The sequence below is a fragment of the Chaetodon trifascialis genome, chromosome 6, assembly GCF_039877785.1.
Source record: "Chaetodon trifascialis isolate fChaTrf1 chromosome 6, fChaTrf1.hap1, whole genome shotgun sequence".
Classification (NCBI taxonomy): domain Eukaryota; kingdom Metazoa; phylum Chordata; class Actinopteri; order Chaetodontiformes; family Chaetodontidae; genus Chaetodon; species Chaetodon trifascialis.
The window spans coordinates 7,470,557-7,493,221 of record NC_092061.1 but is presented as its reverse complement, the minus strand read 5'-3'; the positions used below and the strand labels follow the sequence as shown (position 1 = coordinate 7,493,221).

Genomic DNA, 22,665 nt, shown 5'->3' with positions numbered 1-22,665 from the left:
TTTGACAGCAGGGGAGGAAGCCGGTGGGGGTGAGAGGCATGTGTTGAAGGGTGTGATAGGAAAGGACTGGAGCGGTGCTGTCCTTGGAGCGGAGTCAAACCCCCTACGACTCCCTTCTTCTGCTACATCAGCTCCTGAGCCACTACACGATGCCTATCAGAAGCACGGCCTGTTTTATTTCTGCTGGAGAATTTGATGCACCTTGCCCGAGGATATCCTGTAAGCCACCCGTTAGTATCGCAAATCATAAAGTATGCTTTACGTAACCCTCGTTTCAAAGGAAACGGAGAGCACAGCTGTTTGACTCAGCCGCTCTCAAAACACCGCCTGCATGCAAATGAAGCCATCTTGCTGATGCATGAGAGCAGGGCCTGTATCAGAGCGGTCAGGGTGAGGGAGGACAACTAATTCTGGTGGGGCAACAGCAGCGCTGCTTTCCTGTAACTGAGCCCTCTGTATTCCAACCCGTACGTCAGGTGTTGAGATGAAAGAGAGGCCTGCCTGTGCTACATGGCTAATTTAAGGGATTAACACCTGTTCTACCAAGGCAGATTAATCCTAATCCTGCTTTAACCCCTTTGATCTGAAGTCAGACTGATTTAAGGAGTGGACTGGCCTAATCCCTTCACAGCAGTGACCAGAAACTACAGGTACCCGGTGGAGCAGCCAGCGCGCTCCGTGCTGCAGTATTTACTGTACTCAACACCACAACTTTTGTGTTCATTTACTTCTCCTTTCTCCCTCTGCAGAGGGATGGAGTCATTACTGAATCCTTTTGTGCATCACTCCCCTTCCTCACTTCAGAAGGGTTAATTCACAATTGATGCACTCTCACAGGGTTAGATTAGTAAGGGAAGGAAGAGCTGTCATTGGCATAAGAAGCCCTGAGTATTAATGTATTAAAGCCTGATCATGGAAGAAAAAAAGTGTTTTGTTGAAGGAAAAACCACAGTATCTCGTCTGGCTTTGCCTCAGCCACACTTCGCTCTAATAAATCTGCATTTTAACAACCACAGCAACCAAACGAGAAGCTACAGAGGATCTGAGAGGCAGTTAAATATTTGCGCAGTTATTTGCTATTAATTGTAGTCTGTTCAAGAGATCATCAGCCATAAATTGTGGCTTTAATGCTTTAATGTGCTTATTATGATTACCAGATTGTGGTGTGTGACTGAGCGTGCATGTGTGTGGGTGTGTGTTTGCGATGGTAACACATGGATACATTTGATATGAGAGAGAGAAAGGAAAAAAAGAGACTGTGGGAGAATTTAGATAGATTCGGTGTGGTGACGATGGTGGGAAGAAAGGTAATTGAAAAAGAGAGGCATGAGTTTGGTTTTGGGGTTTTCTAAATGAGGGACTAGAGATGGGTGGGTCTGACCACAGCATGGTTTTGTGTGTTTTTATGTGCGTGTGTGTATTTGTGTTCGTGGAAGCAGATAGACACAAACACATTTGGATTCATTGTCCTGCTCCATCTCTATGTTTAGTATATAGACTGAGGAGGACCACACAGGATCTCTGTCTCATGCGTCGGAGTATGTGGCAACGCTGTGATTATTGATCCTGCCACAGACGTCAAACCCCAGCGCCTATTTAACTGCCGGCCTGATTTAAACAATATGCTGGAGCCTGTTTCATCCATGTCCAAGACCACTGAATTATTAAACACATCTCCAAAGCAAAGGTCCTTCTCTTTGCATAATGTCTTCACACAGATCTACTGTTGAGCAACTCCAGGGGATAAACAAGCCCTTCTTCATTAGCGTAATAGGGAGAAGAAAAAGACAGAAGAGAAAATTAGGGTATGGGACTTAGAGAATAAAAAGATCATAATCATATGTCTTTATCACGCTGTGTGAAGAATCATTGATTAAACACTGTAATGTCTCAGACGAAAGAGAGCTTTCAATTGCACTTTCATTATCACACACTTTACAGCATGCAGATAAGGGTGTTTATGTTTTCTCTGTGGAACTAAAGATGAGCTTTTGGCTACATCAGGACACAATGAATACATTTACACCCCAGGGGCCTCAGTGGAAAAGCTTGTGAAGTGTATGCATGAAGGTTCTTTTATGCAGATGTAAGCAATCTTTATACCTTGAGCCCCACAAATCACAAGTTAGCTCCAATGCACACGAGACCGGGCAGGTTTGTCTTGCGATTAGCGCTCGGTCGAGGTTGCATGAGCCAAAATCCATCGATTTCCTCCTGTCTTTTAAATACAGTTATTACAACATGTGCGACGTATTTATTTTGTTCCATTAGTCCTTGTTTGTACTTCTTGCTCATTGCTAATCTCAGCAAACCGGGTAGAGCTGAGTGAGACTGCAGTCTTTAGCAGTTATTTGTTAACGCTAGTTTACATTTTTTAACATAATCTTCTTTCCCCTCTTTTCTCGGTAATGGAGTAGGAGCAGCTCTCCTGCACTGCTCCTGCACTGCTACCTTCTTTGATACACGTTCAGACACTCATTTTAATGAGCAACTATACCTTTCCAACTAGTAGAAATTGCTGGTGCAACAACTTCCCACTAAGAAAAAAAACCTGGATTTGCTGGCCACCAGCAGGAGTGAACCCTGGTGAAGGTTTTGCCCCTGTTCTGCCTGTGCCCCCCCCCCACCCCCCCCCCCACCCCCCCACCCACACACACACACACACACTGCAGCCTGGCTTCGTGTGAACTGGTGATTCTAGACGACCTCGGTGTTGTTGAGTGTGATGTGACATCGAAATGAGATGATCTGCCCGCTGCACACATCACTGCACATGCAACCTGCTGACCAGCGCACGCCGAATTGAGGGCATTGAAAAAAGAAAGAATCTGTTGTCTTTACTCTCTAGAAACCCGCTTTTGTCATTCAAGACCAAATCACCACGCTTTATTTGAACTGTTTATTAAACTGCAGAGTGAGTAGTGGTTGCATCCAGCTGAACGCAGACCGGACTGATTCATCCTGGTGTGAGCGAGCGGGTGTTTTGCCTTCGCTCTGCTCTGCTGTGAGTCTGCGCTCGAGGTGAACCGCTCCGCTCCCCGTCGACAGAACCCAGCAAACAAATAAGATTTGGAATGGCTTTCAGGGCCCGTAACATCAGCCTTTGCTTGGGGCACGTTGGGTGGTCAGTGCAGTGACCTTCTCATAGCGGGGCTCCCTAACCCCCATCCATCCCTATTAGAGGACACTTATCAGGGACAGCAGCCAGAGTGACACACTCCCAGCTGGGCTTCCCTGGAGAAAACACTGTGCAGTGTGGGGAAAGATCCCCACGGTGCACTGAGGTGTGTGTGTGTGTGTGTGTGTGTGTGTGTGTGTGTGTGTGTGCGTGTTGCTGCTATGGGTGTGTGTGGAGTTGTTCTCTGCAGATAGGACCCTGTGACTCTGAGATATGCACAGGCTCATTAATTAGAGGCTCTCATTATCCCCCCTCAGGCTCCAGACACTTAATCAACACCAAGCTCCAAGTAAGACACACGCATGCATGTACTTCACACACACACACACATGCATGCACGTGCACACACCCTCGTGTGCCATCTCACATGGCCCACAGCAGGCTAAATTCTGACACAACATCATCCAAGAATGGAGCACTGTAAAAGAGGTGAATGAATGAATGCTGATGAGGGTTATTTGTTTTCAGTGATGTACGGCACAACAGAGTGGGTGGGTGTCACTGCTGTTTAACACTTTTATTATTATAATGTTGTTAAGCATTTCAAAACAGATTCATCCATCTGCCATGTCTTACAGGGGAAGCAATCTGTCAAACACTAAATTGTATTCTTATGTTATAAATTTCTGTGCAGGAAATGTGATGAATTAGCTCTCAAGGCCTTCGCCTTTGTGAATAGAAATATAATATTAATACAACAATATTAGCTGTTCTTCAGTGTTGTATGCTTATTGTCACAGGTGCTTGCATTTTGTTGCGCACGCGTGTTTGTGCACGTGACATTAGGGTACGCATCTCTGGCTTCTCACTGTGGAATTTATTGCCTTGAAACTCCAGCCCTTGTAATTAAAAGGCCGCTGTTTATTCAAAAGGGGGACCGATAGCGCACAGCAACACTCCAGTGTCATGACTTAAGAGCCAGACTGTGAAAATAAATTACCCTCAGACATTCAGGAGGGCTTTTGGAGTGCTGCTCCTCTGTGGGGTTTTTCAAAAACCTCTCTGTCAGGTTGCCTTTTTTTCATGTTACCATCGTGTGGGTGATGCACTTTTTACATCATGTGGACTAATAAACAGGCACGCCGGCGGGGAGACGCAGACAAACTGAGCTGTGTCCAAATCTGTATCAGCCCGGAGCAGATAGGACGGTTTGGTGAAGGTAGATTTCAGTCAGACATGAAACTTCTGGTTCCAGAAAGCTGTCTAATTTTGGAGCTGGTGCGCTGTGTGCTGCAAATTAAGACTCTTTAAGCTGAAAATGTGTCAGACTGAGCTGTAACTTCCAGCTAAAAAACCTCAGGCGAACCAGCAGAAAATGTGGGCCTTGTGGAACAAAATCAAACAGTTAATGGTCGTTTAACTAGAAATAATTCCTGATGGGTTAGCGGTAGCTCTAAAAACTACTTCTCTTCGCGTTGCTCAGTCATGAGTATTGTTAGCAAACCACCAAATAAGCCGTGTTTTCCTCTTTGTGTCAGCCCGAAGTAAAAATCACTGACACTGACTGTCATGTTGGAAACACAGCTCTGAGCTCTGATGCAGCCTCCGGTAAAGTGATGAACTTTTCACACGTAACAGGAGTCCGTCTTTATTGCCGTGCAGCCGTCTGACTCGCATTTGTTTTAACTTGCATCTATACACCAGCATCGCTCGTCTTTATGAAATCAGCCACCCCCATCACAACATACAGTGGAGACATTTTTGAGGGCATGATTGGCAAGAACAAGAAAAGGAAGCACAAACTTTTAAACGGCTCCAAGTTGTGGAAAATGAAAGAGGGGGTTTTCGTTTCCCTCTGAAGGCTGGAGTCTGATTTCCTGTGCGGCTCTGATTGGGAAAGCAGAGGCACGCACAGGGAGCCTGCTTCTGTATGGAGATGCCAGATGACAGGCTTCACTCCGAATGCACTGTTGCTGAACAGCACACTGAAGTGGCCTTTGATTGATCATCAAACATACCCTCTATGAAGCAGCCTCTTGTGTAAACCTGTTTTAGATGGTGTCTGAGTGCGAGCGCGCGATTGACAGAGAACATAGATGTAAAGGGTGTTTACGTGCTGCCTCTCTGGACTGGATGGAGCTGCTGGCTGTAGGGGTAAAAGTGATGTGTTACCATGTGAATTGAATGTAGATACTGTAACATCGCTCCTCTTTGACTCCAGACGCGTGCTTTGATCTCAGTGCCGGACCACAGAGTGTCATTCTGTTTGGGTTCCAGCTGTGACTGTGGAGGTAGTGCGTTTTGTTCATGCTCATCCATGTGGATTACCAAGTGTCTCATGAGCTCCAGTGCGCAGCAGGAGTCCGTCCATAAGGCCATATGCCAGCCTGTCCCCCTCCTCCTACTTGTCTTTTGTTATCTGAGTGACCCTTGGGTGTACTGGGACCCCGCTGACCCTAACAGACACCAGCTTATTGACCAACTCGCAGCTCCATGGAGTCCATTAGCTAAACCAATTTAAATTTCACCGTCAGTATTGACCTTTTTTTTAAAATTCACCTTTCTTTTGTTGTGAGAAGACTTCCGTGTTACTGTATTAACGCCGTGACATATCCACTGATGACTATTCTGGTTTTGTGCCGAAGCATCTGGGTTCAGCACCAGTAGATCTGTTTTGACTGTTGATATCTGCTCTGTTTTAAAACTGTTTTCGTTCTGTGACTGTGGCAGCGATTGTGGTGAGAGGTTTCTTACCAGAATTACCATGTCCTCTGTTTTGAATTTTATTTCAACCCACTTCCACAATTAATGATAAAAAGTCAGTTTTTATACATGGGGAGGCTGCAAATAGTTTCTCACCCCAGCCAAACGATCTTATGCGTCTGAGGGCTGCGTGCGGTAAAATATTGCTCAGTGTGCTATATGTGACAGCTGCTCTCAGAAGAAGGAAACAGGGAACGTGCACACAAACAGGGCTTTAGCTGTCTCCATCGCCCAAGGCTCAACATCCTCTGAAACGTGCCTTTTCTGCAAGAATTCAATTTGCCGTTCTCACAAAAATAAGGACAGAAGTCTCCACTGATGAAGGCAGAAAGCCACTGCAGCAGCGGAGTGTGACGTTATTCGAATCTCCACAGCTCATTAACACCACTTTGAACTGTGATGAGTTTGTGTAGCCTTGCAGAGATACACACAAACCTGCTGAGCACCTGCTGCACCTTTCTGCATGTGTCAGACTGCAGGAAAGATCCTTTTGGAGGTTAAATCCTTACAGGGAATTTTACTCTGTGATGACTGTATTGGAACTACTGAACCTTTATTATAGGTCCCTTTACATTGTGCAGTATTTTTATTGAATTCTATTGGAAATGCAGTTATACTTAAAGCATACAAACAACTTTCACTTTGTAATTTTTCACCAGGATGCAAATCAACAAATCATTGGTCAGTATCCTGCTGTATATACAGCATGCTGGACGGACACAGCGGGGTGGCACGCGGCTGTTAGCTGGAATAGTTCCCATGAGCAACACACCGAACCACCGCCTGCGTCCTGCGCGCACGGCAGCGTCAGCTTCGTGCGTAACTGTAAAGCGCACTTTCTTTGGCGAATGTGCGTCCGGCGGCGCTATGACCCTGCTGCCTCCTGCCTGCTCAGCTCCACTGCTCCAAGTCTGCTAACTGCAAAGCTGCAGGAGCGCAGGCGAGGAAGTCATCCGAGAGCCGTAGTCCAGTTTGTTGCTGTTGCAGGAATCAGGATATCCTTCCAGCTCCTCACAGAAATTCCAGGGATTTTTTTTTCTTTTTTTCCTCTTGGTGCTTGTCCCCCCCCCCTCCCCTGAAAGTGATCTCCCTGCTTGTCGCGCTGTCTCCGCCGGGCTGTGTTGGACTGTTTCTCCATGAATACTTCCAAAAGTGTGTTTCGGTCGCTGGAAAACGGGATTTGACCACTGTGATGAATATTTCTGCGTTTTGGCACACATTCCGTCGTCCGATCGTTTGCTCCGGATCGAGCAGCGCTGGACCTATGCTGTAGCCTACTTACAGGACGACTTCGTTTGGAAAAAGTTTAAGAATAAATTTTTCCTCATACACAGTCCGGATTGGTCCTGGGGGCGCCGATCCCTGCGTGCCGACTGAGGAGGGAGTTGCTTCATAACGGACTCATACTTTGGATTTACGCACAGGAACCTTTCCCCCAAACGTTGTCAGTCGACACCATGTGTCTCTGATTTATTCTCCGGGCTCCACTGTGGATTTAACCGGTGTATGATTTGTGTTGACTGTGCTGTCTCCCCCAAAATTGCCGCAAAGCTGAGAGTCGCACATCATCATGCATCGCTTCTTGGAGAAAATCTGCTGCAAAATTGAGGGAAGTCGAGAGGCAGCATGACTTGCGCTCTGGATTTCTTAGAATCTACATTCCATTCTCATATAATATCTTAATGCTGTTCAATTTTGGTTTACAAATATGATGAAATGGCAGCCCCGGAAGAAGGTGAGTCTGTCTTATGTTTATGTATTTGTCAATTATAGCGATAAATAACGTTTTTCTGCCGGATCACAAGTTGGAAAGAGGGGCTCGGTCACAGACTGCTGCTCTTCCTATTCGGTTACTGCAAATGATAGATAGAACCCGTACATAGTAATAACCACAACAGCACTGAACTGTAACCAAAGAAGAGTTTCTATTACCTTTTCACTTGGATCTATTTGTACGTTTCTCTCCCACTCCAAACCATTGTGAGAGCACTCAGCTGCTGTGCACTGTACCGTATAGCACCTATAATACAGGCTGCTAATAGTGCACAACAGGGGGTATGAATGTGTTACTGTGTTAATCCTTAACGCTCTGCGTGTGTTTGTGTGTTCTGGACTAATCAAGACATCAGTGATTAGTCTCCTTGTTGTGAGTTGTGGCCACAAACAGCGTTTAATCCCGCGTCCTGTTCAGAATTGAACCTTTGAAGAACCCAGAAAGTGAAACGTCGCACCTCAGCATGATTTACACCTGAAAGTTTCACACTGAACTGGCACCTCATCTTTCAAAACCTTCAGGAGGATCATTTAAGAAGACTAAATCGTGTGTCTTGGTTTCTTGTTTCCACCACTCAGCATAACGTTTTGTAGACAAATTTGTATTCTGCATGCATTCTCTTGTTGCTCCATTTTCGTAGCCTTGGAGTATTACAACATGGAAAATGTCTGAAAATCATCTGGGGTCTATAAAAAATTGGTAGCACTATACTGCCTTTGGTTCGGATTTTTACCAGCAGGGGGCACTTGTCTGACAAGAAGCAGCCCTCCTTTGCAGAAGGGGGCCTTGCACTGGTCTAGAGTCAAAGACAGGAAAATGAAAGGATGAGCAACTATTTTCTCTCCTCTGTCAACTGTTTTGCATCATTCTAAACTTTCTCCCCCCAAAAAAGGCTTTGTTGAGCTGCTGCATAAACATTCGCAGGATTTTTTTCCCTCCTGGCCCAGATATTTCTGCCTTCTCAGCTGAGACATGATGATGATGATGTTCTGTTTTTATAACCACCCAGTATAAAGAGCATGGCTTACCAGCACCCCAAGCAGTGTAACCACTACTACTGGCACTGGCGGTAGTGGAAACCCGCTCTAGTGTGCTTGATCTCAATAACTTGCCATCTCTCCGCCTAAATTAATTTCTGCACGTCGTTTGTTCCACACCAAGTGTCATTAATGTGGATAATCTCATCCTGTAAGATGAGATGAAAGTAAATGATCGAAACCAAGCTTCTTAATGTTGAATTATCAGCAGAGAAAATAAAAGCTGTGAGCACGCCTTAATGATTTCTACAGCTGTGCAGTGTATCTGCCAGAATCATCCACGAGACCCCCCTTTGAGGACTAAAAGCCTTTCCTCACTGCAGGAATTGATTCCCAGCCACACTGCAGTCACATGTGCTCAACCTGAAATAATCATAAGAGTAAAACTGTCCTTCATATGTAAATACTCTTTTCGTTATACATTTTATTAAGGCGAGCACACCGGAGCACTCATTCTCATCAAAGAGGAAAATGGTTAATCTCTTTCATGTGATGCTGATTAATGATGCATAACCATGAACACAAGCACCTAGAGGAGAAAACAGAGCAGTGTACAGTGTTTTGAATCACTGTACACTTGTGTGTTTCTGACATTGTCCCTTCACCCTGAACTCTGGTTTATTGCCAGTGATGCCCTCTGTTATGCTGAGATATTGCACTTTGCAGGCAGGACGCTGGGATAAAAGCAGCTATTGTGCCGCACATTGTAAAGAAAGTGACTTCTATAGAATGCGGTGCTCTCTTTAGAAAGTGCACACGCAGTAATGTCACAAAAGATCCTTGGATTTTCCCACTCTGGCTTCTTGTTTATCTGCTTTTCAATCTGTCGCTTTACTCCACTTCTAGTCCGATGGGAATCAATAGAAAGTGTAGGAGAATCAAATTGATTCGGGCTGAGTGTCCTGTCCGCCTCTTCATAATGGATTACACTAATGAGTCAAAATTCCAAATGTGTGATGTTGAAGAGAAGCGAAAGCAGTTCCCTTAATGCTGCTGGCAGATAGCTTATCTGTTCTGGAAAGAGAAAGCGAGTGAAATCTTTTTTTTTTTTTTCTTTCACAGGGGATTTGTGTGATTAACTTTCTTTTCCTGCAATTTTGGTGGAGTTGCTTTGACCGCCTGAGCCGATTCAGAGAGAGTCTATTACACAAAATGTGGACGGGGAGACATGTGTGTCTGATAACGGTTAGATAAGAGTGAGTCTGCCCAGTGACAATCGATGTTTTCTGTAGATGTAGCTTTTTAGATGAGCTTAAAAGTCAAGTGCGATGATCCACAGGTAGCCTCTTTCCTTTTAAAGTAAAGAGACGCTTTTCGTGTTTGTGAAGCTCAGGAATGCTAACATGGCTCTTGCTCTGCCTGATAGCATGAATGGGGAAGGGTGGGTGTACAGCAGCGGTCACTGCAGTCCTCTGTGGTTGTGTTGTATCAGAGGAAAGGAAGCCTGAAGAAGCAGGGACAGGGCCTGTCCTCAGGGAAAGTTAGCCAACTGAGTCAGGAAAGAGATGGCAGCGTGCCTGAGGGTGTGCTGAAATGAATGTAAGCCACCAAGTTGGGAGATGGAAGAACCTGTGGGGTCGCTGGGTAACAGAAACACTGTTTTTTGAGTCTTTGTATGTTTGACTCCGGTAGCTTGGCGTGGTTCGTTGTGCTGTATACCTGTCTGCATCCAACATTTTGAGTCCCAAAACAACATGTGTGACCACTGGAGAGCACCAGCGATGGGCGTACTCCACCTTTGTTGTACCATAGCCGCATCATCGCGTGGTTAACATTGTGAAATGGATAGAAGAAGAAGAAGAAGAAGAAGAAACACACTTTATTTATCACACACAGGTTAGTTGCGCACTACGTGCACACACGCCTTGCTTCCGTGAAATTATTTTCTCCGCCTTTAACCCATCCTTGGTCCGTCCTTCCTCCGCGGCAGACCAGGAGCGGTGGGCTACCAGCCGACAGCGGCGCCGGGGGCCCAACTCTGTTCGTCACCATTGGTCAGGTGGTGATCTTCTTGCATGTTTTTAGTGGGGGTTATTTAAGGAGGACACCCCGGGTGAACACGGGGAGAACATGCAAACTCCACACAGAAAGGCCCTTTTTCCTCGAGCAGGCACTGAAGGCATGGTGGAGGACACGCCACCAGCGCCCACAGCTGGATTCGAACTGGGACCTTCTAGCTGTGAGGCAACAGTGTTACCACTTGTGCCACCGTGCTGCCAATCCAGTACCGATACACACCAATACACTTTACTTTTGGTTTCGCCGTGGTCTCCTGGGTGAGAGTGTTTGTTTGACCCCTCCATCCAACCCAAATGTGGACTTGCTCTTTGTACGCCTGACTTCCTCTGTTGCTCCTGTCCTAAACACCACTAGAGGTCACAGCCTAACAGTAGAGGTAAATAAGGGTCGTAATAACCTCCTTGTACAGACAACCTGGGCTCCTGTATGAGATATTTGAGTTCAAGTGTGGTTTTTCCAAGTCCACGAATTTCTTTTGGGAGAGCTGAAAAATATTCTGCGGTTCTTTGTTTTTGCTGCCAGATGTGTTTTTAAGTCATCATCACCCCATGCTACCTTGAGCAGAATTGCTCACAACCTGGTAATGTGTTGGATGGTCTCATATTACGCAGCCAGGCTCTGCATCTCGAGTCCGCATTATGCCTTGTGGCAGTGTGACCAAGCCAGAAGGAAGCGACTGTTTGTTTTTGTGGTTGTGCCAGATGTGTCTGTGGGTTCCACACAGCCGGCATGAAGCCTTCTCACCTGAGAGGGACAGGATGCCCTGCTCACGTTTCTGTGGCCAGACACACTGGGAGCTCGGACTTTTACCATCAGCAGGCGCACTCTCACATCTCTGACCACGTTCATTGGCTTTTCACCTCGGGGAGTTTCTCATGCTGCTTTTCCTCTTTGATTCGATATTATTTATGAGCTCTCCGGTGGGGGGAGCGGGCTATCTCTCCCCCCAGCGCTCCATCAGTCCATGTGACGTCTCCTGGCTGGCAGCAGCACAGCAGTTTTGGAATACATTTACAGGAAGGGAAAACCCGTCAGAATGAGAGAAGAGAAGCACTCCAAGACGCACATCTGAGGGGGGAAGAAAATGGGCGAGGCTGCCGGGGAGTTGGGTGGGGGGGTGGGGGGGTGGAATCACTTGGGAGTAGCTGAGAGTGCTGGACAAAGATTGAGATACATCAGGGAGCAAATGAATGGGGGCTAGATTGTAGGATTGTAGGAGATAGATTGGTGGATTTTGAGGAGAAGAAAAGCTGTCCGCATTGATAGAAGATGCATTTGAGATGGTTGGAATTTGAGAAAGTGAGAGAAAATGGGAAGGGGTCTGGAGAATAAGATGGCGCAGGAGGTAGAGGTTTGGAGTTTAGGAGTGAGGGGCCCTGGAGTGATGCAGCAGGGATAATTAATGATAGGGAGTGATAGCACCTGCTGTTCCTGATGCTGCGCAGTATTTACGGCCCAGCATGCCGAGTGGAACGGGATGCGGCTGCGTGGCCAGCCTCCTGGCCCATCCTCCTGGGATGGATGGGGGTGGGGGCGGGGGGATTGGGTCAGGTAAGGAGGGGTTGCGTGGGGAACAGCGACTCAGCAATACAGCTGAAATTTATGTGCTGTACTCGCTCTGTTAATCCCAGTCCACCGCCTCCCATTGGGAGAACTGGACAGAGATGGAGGACGGAAAGAGGAGCTTCCTGGAATGGAAGGCCTCCCCTGCTCGTCTTGTGATGCAGTGGCCTGCAGTACCCTCAAGCTGCAGGCGTGTGCCCTGTAAGGCACTCTTGGGAGTCCGCTGTCAAAATACAACAGGAGAAACAATAGAGACGGTCGTGACTGGGCCATCCTGCTCTCATTAATCCTCATTCCCGGGACCTGCACATTCCACTGTGAGTGTGGAGATGGATTTTTGGATAGCAAGTAGTAAATGCAAAAATTGATTTATGTGTAGAGCAGTCCATTTGTAATGTTTTCCTCCAAGCCTCAGAGCACTCATTTCTGATTTGCTACAGCTTTCCTTTACCCCCCAGTGCTTCTGTTTGAGCAAATGGAAGTGTGTTTGAGTTTATTGAGGTCATTGTTCCAGGGGTGTGGTCAGCTGCTCTCAGGGCTCAGGAGGTGCCTGCCTCTGGGTGCCTCCACCGGGAATAAAGCGGACCTGACTTGATGGACCACATCAATAGGAACACATTTCCTTGTTCTATGAGGTGGAACAGTCCTCTGCAGGACTTAAGCTCTATTCTTTTCATTCTTTTCATCGGTTAAGCTTCCGTATTATGTCCTCAGTATTGCATACGCTGAAGAGAGCCAGTGTTTCAGACATAAGCTGGCTGAAGCGTGTTTTGAATGAGGGCTCTCAATGGCACCAGGGACACATCTCTTCAGCATATGGTCTGGAAAACATGCATACTTTTCTCTGTTTCACAACATTTATCAGAGTACAGCTGCCAAAACCGCGGTTCCTACATTCCTGTATAACTCCACACTGGACTGGTTCCAGTGAGCCGGGCGTAGTATCAGCTCAGCCTTTAGGCCCTGCAGCTGTCTCCGTCCTGCCCGGTGCCGTATGTTGTGACAGACATTCGCTGCTAGTGTGTTCTAAAGAGGGCCTGCGATCCAGCCTGGATGGAGACGTGTGAAGAGCATCCTTAATACCACCCTGCCTCATGCTGACGCCCCTAAATCCCACTAATTCCATCTCTTCTTTTGTCAGAGATGGGATTCATAAGCCCTTCTTTGAAGGCTCAATTTTACAGGAGTGTGTCCACGGCTTAGCTGTAGCCTTCATGTAGCCAGAACTAGACATTCCATTCCTTAGATTGACGGCCTGATCTGGCACCTGAGTGGTCAGTATCTCGTTCTTGAGTAGATTATTGATGATTATTGACCGTGGAAAAAAAAACAGAGTCAATTAACCCCTGAATGTTTGTGACCACTGCCCACTTGGATGAATGGCACATGGTGAAAGAGTGAAGCAAACGGGATTAGTCCGGGTCTCCTTCTCCCCTTCGGTGCAGTGTTTTTGCAGTCTAACGGTGTAGCAGAGACGCACACAAACGGCCTCAGCAGAGTGCTACTCCAGGGGTCACAGAAACAACAAGGCCCAGAGCAGATTGTTTTAGTTCCCCTCGCCGTCACTCTGGCCTGTCTGGCCCTGCCTCCTTACTTTTGAAAGTGGCGAGGGTAGCTAAGAAAGCTTTTTACTGCTGGCTGTAAAATCGTACAGGAAGGAAGGAGAAATGGTGGTAAGCAGGACCCACTGAGCCTTTTCCATCTCTGTCTCTTGGGCCTTGGTTTCGCTGCTGTTCTCTCTTGTAAGTTTGGATTTATTTATATGAGGCTTATACTGGGATGCTCATGTCAGGCATATGTTTAGAGTTGCTAAGTTATGTGAGCTAGGAGCGCTTCCATATACTCCGTGGGCTTGTCTCCTAAGGGAGGCTCATGATTCCAGCCCCCTTAACAAGGCAGACAGACAGGTGGTGACTGACAGGCGCACTGAGGTAGCTTCAGTAATGAGGACGACAGAACAAACCTCTGTGGTCCACCCCCCCATGCTTCACCATCTCAAATGATCTCATGCCTCATAGATTTTATATATTTAACTCCATGATCTGTTGCAGTCTAATAGAGTCATAGCTACTCATCGTATAATTCTGTCTTTGCCTCCTCCCCCCTCACTACGGCTCGTCTCTGCCCCTTCTGCGTTCACCCCAGCAGTGTTACCTCCTGTTGTGCATGTTCTCATAGCTGTCTAAAACCTGAAAGTGTTTTGTTTATTTCTTGCTGCCACTCCCTGCAGCCTACATTTGTGGATGTGACTTGAACCTTAATGCGCACCCCACCCTCCCGGCTCCAGTAAATTGCATTGCCACCTTCCTTTAAAGGAGCTGCTTAGAAAAAAAAAAAAAAAAAAAAGATGTGGAAGATCTGTTTGTGTGTCCGTGAATGTATGTGTCAGCTTGTTTATCCCACATACTGTGCGTATTTGTGCATTTTAAACTGCTTTTTTTTGCATTCGTCTTGAAGTCTCTTGGAAAATGGTTGTCTTGACAAGTGAGCGATATCCTTGTGTCAGATAAGATATGATTTATGGAATCTGCAATATTATCATCCATCAGAGATACCTACATACTTTACCTTCTCCCTCTCTCTTCCAGCCTGCCCCCACGCCCCCCCCCAGTCCTCTCTCTTGATCTATATTCCTGCGACTGGGGTCAGAGGCCACATTACAGCATGTATTGTTCAGCAGTCTGGAGAGTGCTCCAGTTACCACTGTGAAATCTCAAGCATCAGCAGCTTCTTGGCTGTTTAAATATACTGTACAAGGCTGAACACCTCTACAGGGGCCGGCCAGACACTGCACGTCTGTCTATGGTGTGACGTTACGTTGTCTGAAGTAATGCCTGCCTTTATAGACATGTAAAATGTGTTTGCTGCCTTCGCCACCTGTCTGGGTGTTCTGCATGATGAAATCAAGCTGAACGGAGCTTGTTTAGTGCTCTGAATGCTACTCTGTCTTCTGCAGTAAAAGCTGGTATATACATCCGTTCCAGCTGCTCCAATGAGAGCTGTAAAAGAAAGATACATCATCAGTCATTGGAACAAAAGACCGCAACTTCCTATGAACAATGTTGTCTTATTCGGAGGACTGCAACTGCTGTAACAGCATTTGCCATTTTGCTGCAATAGTACAGTACAGCTGCCCTATTATGTGTGGATGAAGTGAAGGTACAGCTCAGGTGCTGACTCAAACTGCTGAGCCTCGTGTTATAATGAATGGATATATTATACTTTACAGACACTGAATGCTTCTCGTTTGTTGCCGCTGGGCAGTGCACAGTTTTCCAACAGTGCCCTGGGGACATTATTGTAACATGGCCATGCTGGCTGGCAGTTGGACATGTGAAACTATCCATGCCTGAGTCTGTCAGTGAGCACGACTGCACGTGTCCATCAGGCTCTGACCGGCAGCAGAAACCCTCAAACAGGCTAAGCTGCCTGCCTTCAGCGGTGCCTGGAAGGCTGCACGGCTGAACTTGCACAGACTTCTTACCTGGAAGCACTGGGTTTTATTTTCTTCCAGACAACTGGGACATTGTATTATTTATAGCATTGCAGTGCACACAAGCTCAAGTGCTATCAGCTTGAAATTCATGTGAATTCATATTAGGTCCTCAAATGCTCTACACTTGGTTTGAGGTAAGCTGTTGACATTTACGCCAACAGATCTGTTTCCCCCGGCTCTCTGTCACTCCATCCCCTCATTCCTCCATCTATGCATAGTGCCGCTGCTCCGAGCTAACAGAGCAGGGCCTCAGGCAGAGCAGGTGCAGGCTGCTGTGATGGTGGCTCTTCTGACGCACACACACACGCGTGGCTACACTCGGGGGAGACGGGTTGGCTGTGGTACCGCTCTCAGTGAAATGGCAGACCGGGATTGTTTGCTGGAGAGGGGGAAAATCTCTGTGCTGGTTGTATTTCGTGGTCTAAGTAGAGAGTGAGCAGGTGTTTAGAAATTAAAGCAGTCATCCATGTGCCAACGTGCTGCTGGTCCCAAATGTACAATTCAAATCTGTTGACAATGTTGGGTGTTTCTCTGCCAGTTGGTGTTTTGAAGTGTGTCTTTTCGAGAGACTGTGTTAAAACGCTTATTTAATAAGTTGGTTTGTCCCTGTTGTTGTGATTCTGCAGATGATGAAATTACATGGTCCAAGGCCTTAATCAATAGAAATGTACCAAGTCGTGCAGCTTAGATTCATCATTTTTGTAAGATAAACAATAACTGCTCGTAGAGAAAATGTCAGGAGCTGTGATGCTTATGGATGAGTAGTTGTTTCCTGGGGAGAGAAACTTGGGATATCTTAATGCTGAAGAAACAGTGTGGAGACACTGTTTGACATGTAATCTCTTGCTCCTCTTGTTGCAGCGGTGTCTGTCCTCTCTCCTTTTTATTTTGTTCCTGTGCTGTGCTTTGTTCTGGAAAATAAAAATTGACTTGACATTTGAAATGGATTTCTAATCAAAGTGAGAGACAAATGTAATGGCTGCATGATTGAGCTGTCAATCTGATGACTGTCTGCGAGACAGCTTTGATAAAATGCTTTGGGATTCTTTATTTCTGCTACAGGAGTAATAATTAGACACTGATGAAAAATGTTGAACAATAGCAAAACTGCTGATCGGTGTGCCACATGTACGGTGCCGCTTGTCCTCATTGCACAGCACATGTGACACATGTTTCCTTTGTAAATGGGGTTTGTCAGTCTTCTGAGCACTGTGTGGCAAACAGACAGATGGACTGGCAGGTTGACAGATAATGGAGATGCGAATGTGGCGGGCGACACTCCTTCTGCGACACCTCTTTGACTGTTATCACAACCACTTGTCCCCATTCTCATAAAGAGACACTCATTTAATTCCCTGTCCTCGTTTCCTGCGATGACGGAAACTGCCGCCCTGGCACAGGAACTGCTCGTCTCGGGGAACGTACACAAAACAAGGCGAGACAGAAAGATGTTTTTCGACCTTTCATCCAACGCGCGCTCTGTTGCATTTTCCTCATCAGCTATTGATGCACGTGCTCAGTTGTCTCAATCAGAGCGCGTCTTTAAGTGCTTTCCTGTTTGGGAAATTAGCGTCAAATGATCTTGTTTGAGTGCCCGTCTCTTCTTGGCTTCTGTGATGGTGGGTCCCGGGGGATTTGTGAGAGGATTCAGATCGGAGGTTGTTGAGAGGAGGGGGAGTTATGAAACCTGATTAGAATATGGTTTGAGTTAATTAACTAAGCATTTTTTTTCTCATTCCATCTATCTGTTTGTAATCTAATTACAGATGGTGGTTTTCCAGTTCCTATCAAATGAAAATGTAACTGGTCCCGTGAGGAAGGGAGGAGGGGGCGGTTGGGTGTAGAGGCGAGAAATGATACCCCTCCCAGCAGCCCACCCACCTCCTCGTCTCGTCCTTTCAAAGCTGTGCTGAGGAGTTAACAGCTGTGATGTCAGAGCAATCAGAAAGCTTTGTCTCTTAGGCTTAGTTTGTTCCACCAAGCAGAAACTGCCACCGTGTCAGAAACGCTGTCGGTGTCTCATTATTTAAGGAATTTAGAATGAAAATGCAGAAAACAATGACCTGGTTTCCGCACGTATTCAGACAGCTAACACCTCCACGCTGTGTTGCTGTCTGCAGAGGACAGTTCGTACATGAGACGAGTTGAACACAGATTGCATTGATGATGAGAGCGTTGTGTTTAGATATTGTAACAGAGCTGTGGCAGTACTCTAAGAAATGGTGGGCTATGGAGTATTTGAGCATGGACCCCTCACATAATTACGAACAGATGGGGAGGACCTCTCATATTCGTTTCTGTCGTCCTTCCTTTGTTCTGCCTGCGTCTTCCAACTTCTTTGTCTTTCTTTCAAACTTCTCTGAGTGCAGCGAACTTCTTCATGCTGACATCCTCTTTTGTTTCTGCTTGTTGAATATCTGAGCAGCTCTTGTCATGGTAGCTGATTGGAAAGATCAAGAACCGCTCTTCAGCTGCAGTCTCTTTGTATAAGAGAAGTTAAAGGCCAAAAATGCAATTCAAGCACTTCTGTCTACCCTCAGAGATGACACTCATATTAGTGCCAACGTCTTGCTTTTCTGTCTCACATCTTTTTCCTCCTTTTTTCTCTCTGTCTAAATTCAAACCCCTCATCTCTCCCCATCCACGTCTGCATATCATCTGTACTCCATCTTTATGTTGGTGTCTCTGAGGAAGAAACAGCCTTTAGCTGTAAATTGGCCCATTTCTCACATTTCATTTCCCGAAGTTGAGGCAGGTACAGACGAGTGGGGGGAGAACCTGCTAGCCCAGCACGTTGGTAGAACTGTGAATTCATTAGTCTCCTTGGGTTGTTGAAACAAGAGAATGAGAGTTTTCCTCAAATCAGCCAGAAACTGTGTTCTTTCTAACACGTCCTCATACCTGAACGGCTGAACCGGTTGATTGCCAATCGCCCCGAAACGATATATATGAGTGTTGGAGAGTACCAGCGACAGGCATAGTGGATCTTCATGTGTTAACATTGTGAAATGGTTGCATTTACCTTCAGTTTAAGCACCAGGCACTTTCTTGTTCTTTATACTACGTTGCCTGACTTTGCTCCTTCTAATCAAGTGGCAACCTCCAGGGCTGAAAAATGAAGCCAATGCAAAGAGCTAAAAACTGCAGTTCCTCAAATGGCCACTTGAGGCTGCCTCCAAAAGCATGTCAATCCCCATAGACTTCCATATTAAAACTTTACAACAGGAATAAACATGTTCACACACTGCACAGGTGGTGATTTTTTATATACTCAATCATTTAAATTACATTTTGGCAGCAAAGTCCTTGTTTCATAGAGTCTGTGGTGATAACCTACTCACACAGACGACTTTCGCTGTCAGTTTTCCTGGTGAGGATAAGCTGGTTGTTTCTGTATCGCCTTTCAGTGTAAGCCCATCAGCGTACGTACACAAGCCTGTTATATACGAGTCGTGAAGTGAAACCGAAGCAGACACTTAACACAGCAGCACACCAGGCTCAGTTGATTCCTAAGTGAAGAAAAATATCAGGACATTTCCATTATTCTGCAAATGTGTAAGTCCGTAAAAGCATAAAATTAGATATCTGTGGAGCATAAAATTAATTCTGAGACCTCTACAAAAGGTCAAAGGATATTTTCAAACTAAACCCACGATTAGCTTCTTGTTTGACATACAATGTTAATGCTTGGTAAGAAGTTACCCAGTGTGGAATTGGTATGTCCAGTCACACATTAATCCAGCTTTGAAGTCTTTTAAGTCTTTTGTGACCTACTAAGGATTACAGATGAATTTCCCATATTGTTCTGATGCATGCACATAACATCTCAGACGTTATTGAAATTCGCGGTTGACGAGCGTTTTGCTGTTGTGGCAATCTGTTCGTGCTCGCTGTCCCATTTTCTGCAGCCGCCGCTCTCTGTGGTCGGAGATTAGGGGAAGGAGAGTGTAGCAGCCAATTACAGTTATATCTTTGTCCTGCCGTAGACTCCCCACTGTCTGCGGCCCCTCTCCTCAGTCAAAAGAGCATCCCTTTTCTCCAGCGGCCCAATTTGTCAAGATCACTCATTCAGATTGGTGTCATTTTGAGTGGGGGCTGGTGTCTGCCTTTAGTGAGGAATGATTACAGCCATGGCAGATGAAAAGGCAAAATGCAGATGATCCTTAATCTCTTTTGAGGAGTCGCACCTCCTCTTGCTTTTCTCCACCTCTTTATCTCATGATCCCATTTCCTTTTCGTTCAAGGTCTTTCCGGTGTCCCGTTGACCTCTCATTTTCCCCCCTTGATTTCCTTCTCTCTTGATCTCCTTTCTACTCTTCATTATCACTTCAAGTCTCATTCCTTTTCCCAGTGTACCATCCTCCCCTTTCTGTCTTTTTCCTTCTCTCTTTTTGGCACCACGTTCCTTTAATGTGTGGACGACACAGCACCGACCCCATGTAAATATGTAGGCTAATCTGGGCTTTCGTTAGTTTGTGTACATGAATATTGCATGACTGGTTCTCCTGTGCTAGCTCAGATTAGCTCTCAGTCTTTTCCCTTGGTTAATTGAAAACCATTATAACTGACTGCAGTCAGGAGTCGTGCTCCAGAAAGCTCCTTTCTCAGGCTACGCTCATCTCTCCTACCCTCCGTACCCCTCCCGTCAAACCCAAAGCCCGCTTTTCAAATGGACACCAATCAAAAGGCTCTTCTGGGGGAGGCAGAGCAGAGTGTTGGGAAATGAGGTTAAGTGCGCAGACTGACCGACCTTCAAAATTGCAACGCCCCCCGTATCGGAATCTGACAGCCCGTGAGAGTGTGGAAAGAAAAGGCTTGATGGGACGAGTTGTAATTGGACTGGGATACCAGCGAGTGGATGAAGCATTTAAGGCTCCGACCTGTCTGTTTTCAGAGATGACACATTCACCGCTGGCTTTTTTTTTTTTTTTTTTGACAAGAGCTGCTGTTTCCTTTGACTGCCGCAAACAACATACGTCCACAACATTAATCCATAATTCATTTTGGGTTTGAGAAACCTACAAGAACATATCCAAAATGTCAGCGCCGAGTTCATAATTTTCCGCTCTGTATTTTTTTGCTGGTAGTTCAAATCTTCAGAAGAGTGTCTGTGGGGTGCTATTTTAAACAGGCCTCTCCCCTTCTCTATCTGATCTTGTGTTGTTACTCGGGGATATGGGGGGTTGAGCAGAGTGTGTCGAGACTCTTTGGAAACAAGGTCCTCCATGTTGCCCCTAGACACGTTCCCCCTGTCAAGCAGCTAATTTTATGCAACCCTCATCATGCCTTTGGAACAGAGAAAGAGACAGAGGGAGATATTATCTGCAGGATGGTGCTGAAATAAGGGGAGGAAATTGAGTGGAAACTCTTGCTATACATAAAAGCAAGCGGTATATCATCATAGGAGCATGTTTTCACGCCTCCATCCTCTTTTCACATTCATTACTTTTCCAAAAGAGATGATCCCACTGTCTGTCTGTGTGTCACTTTTTACACATCAGCTGAGATGGAGATATATATATATATATGTATGCATGTATATGTGTGTGTATGTGAGTGTGTGTGTTTCTCTCAGAGCGTCTTGAGAAAGCCAGAGCCTGTGGTGAGTGTTTACCCAAAACGCAAGACTCTGCCTACAATTTCATGTATTTTCCACACCATTATTTCTCTGTCAAATATTTGTGCTTTCTTCTGCACTTTCCTGCACCTGTGCCGGTTTGTTTAAAGAGCAACAGAATTCTATTTTCTACCTTGACCTTGATGATGTTCTGCTGACACATTCGTGTGTACGAGTCACAATATTTTTCAAGCTGAATGCTCAAACAGGAATAAAAACACATCATCCCCCGGTCCCCGCTCCTTTTCCTCTTCGCCCAGTTTTACTCATTTCCCCTCTCTAGTCCCACCACATGACACTGCAGTGCTGGCTTCAGGAATGGAAATGAGCTGCCTGGTGGCACTGTGTCAAAGAGCAGCAGATTGAACATTAGCCTGAATGGTCCAGCAAATGTTTGCCGATTTTTTTATTCAAATTAGCCCAGAATATTGGCTCGGGAGCCAAGGGTGCGAGGAGAGCTCTGCAGTCGACACCTGCTCTATTAACCCCACATGATGTGTTCATGTGTTTGGGTGTGATTGCATGAATTATCACAAGTACGAGACAGAATTTGGTGTTTGTGCTATTTGTGTTCGCCTCGGTGTCTGTGCAAGTGGCCCAGGAGAGCGTGAAAATAGAGAACAGAAAGTTAGATTTAGCTGCCGTTAGCATCGTGTTAGTTGGTATGTGGGGTACGTCTGCTTTGTGTGTTTTCCCGAAAGCAAAGTTTTCCTCTTTTAGTCTTACATTTAGTCAAACAACGAATCTAAACCCGAGCAGAGGGAGGGCTGCTCAGCCTGGCATCACACAGCGTTATTTATGGTGTACGTGGCTGTCGTCGGTGTTTGACTTATTGCAGGGTCACAGGATGTGGGTGGATTTAGACGGTACTTTATCACTCTTACCTCGCCATTCTTAATCAAGTCACGTCCCACCCTGTCACTGCGCTGGGTCACCTCCAGTATCTGCATCTGTATCTGTTTGCCTGTGTGTGTATGGATAGTATATACTGTATACGTGTGTTTGCACAACACCACTTGATACTGTTGACGTGGACCACACACACCATCTTCCTCCAGACGCTGACGACGTGTGTTGACCAGCGAACGAACTCATGTCACTCTCGTGTTCATGTGCAAAATTAGGAGGCCGATAATTAGTCGACTTCATGCACTGAATATTTTCAGCGAGTTCCCATTCATTGATTTTATTGATTGATTCATTGCAGAACAGATTTACAACCGCTGCCCTCTGACACCTTTTCAGCACCATGTGCCTGCTCCTCTGTCCACTACCACC

At 46.1% G+C, this 22,665-nt stretch overlaps 1 protein-coding gene across 4 annotated transcripts in view; it reads left to right on the top strand.

Moving 5' to 3' along the window:
- Positions 1-22,665, top strand: part of LOC139332680 (tetratricopeptide repeat protein 28-like) — a 158,960-nt gene that overhangs the window by 38,436 nt on the left and 97,859 nt on the right. Inside the window, exon 1 of one of the 4 annotated variants that reach the window (XM_070964746.1) lies at positions 6,879-7,616. The exons of the other annotated variants lie outside the window; for them this stretch is intronic. Coding sequence (XP_070820847.1) covers positions 7,590-7,616 — 27 coding nt within the window. The 5' untranslated portion in view covers positions 6,879-7,589. Of the gene's footprint in view, positions 1-6,878; positions 7,617-22,665 lie in introns of those variants that run through there. 4 annotated transcript variants of the gene reach the window in all.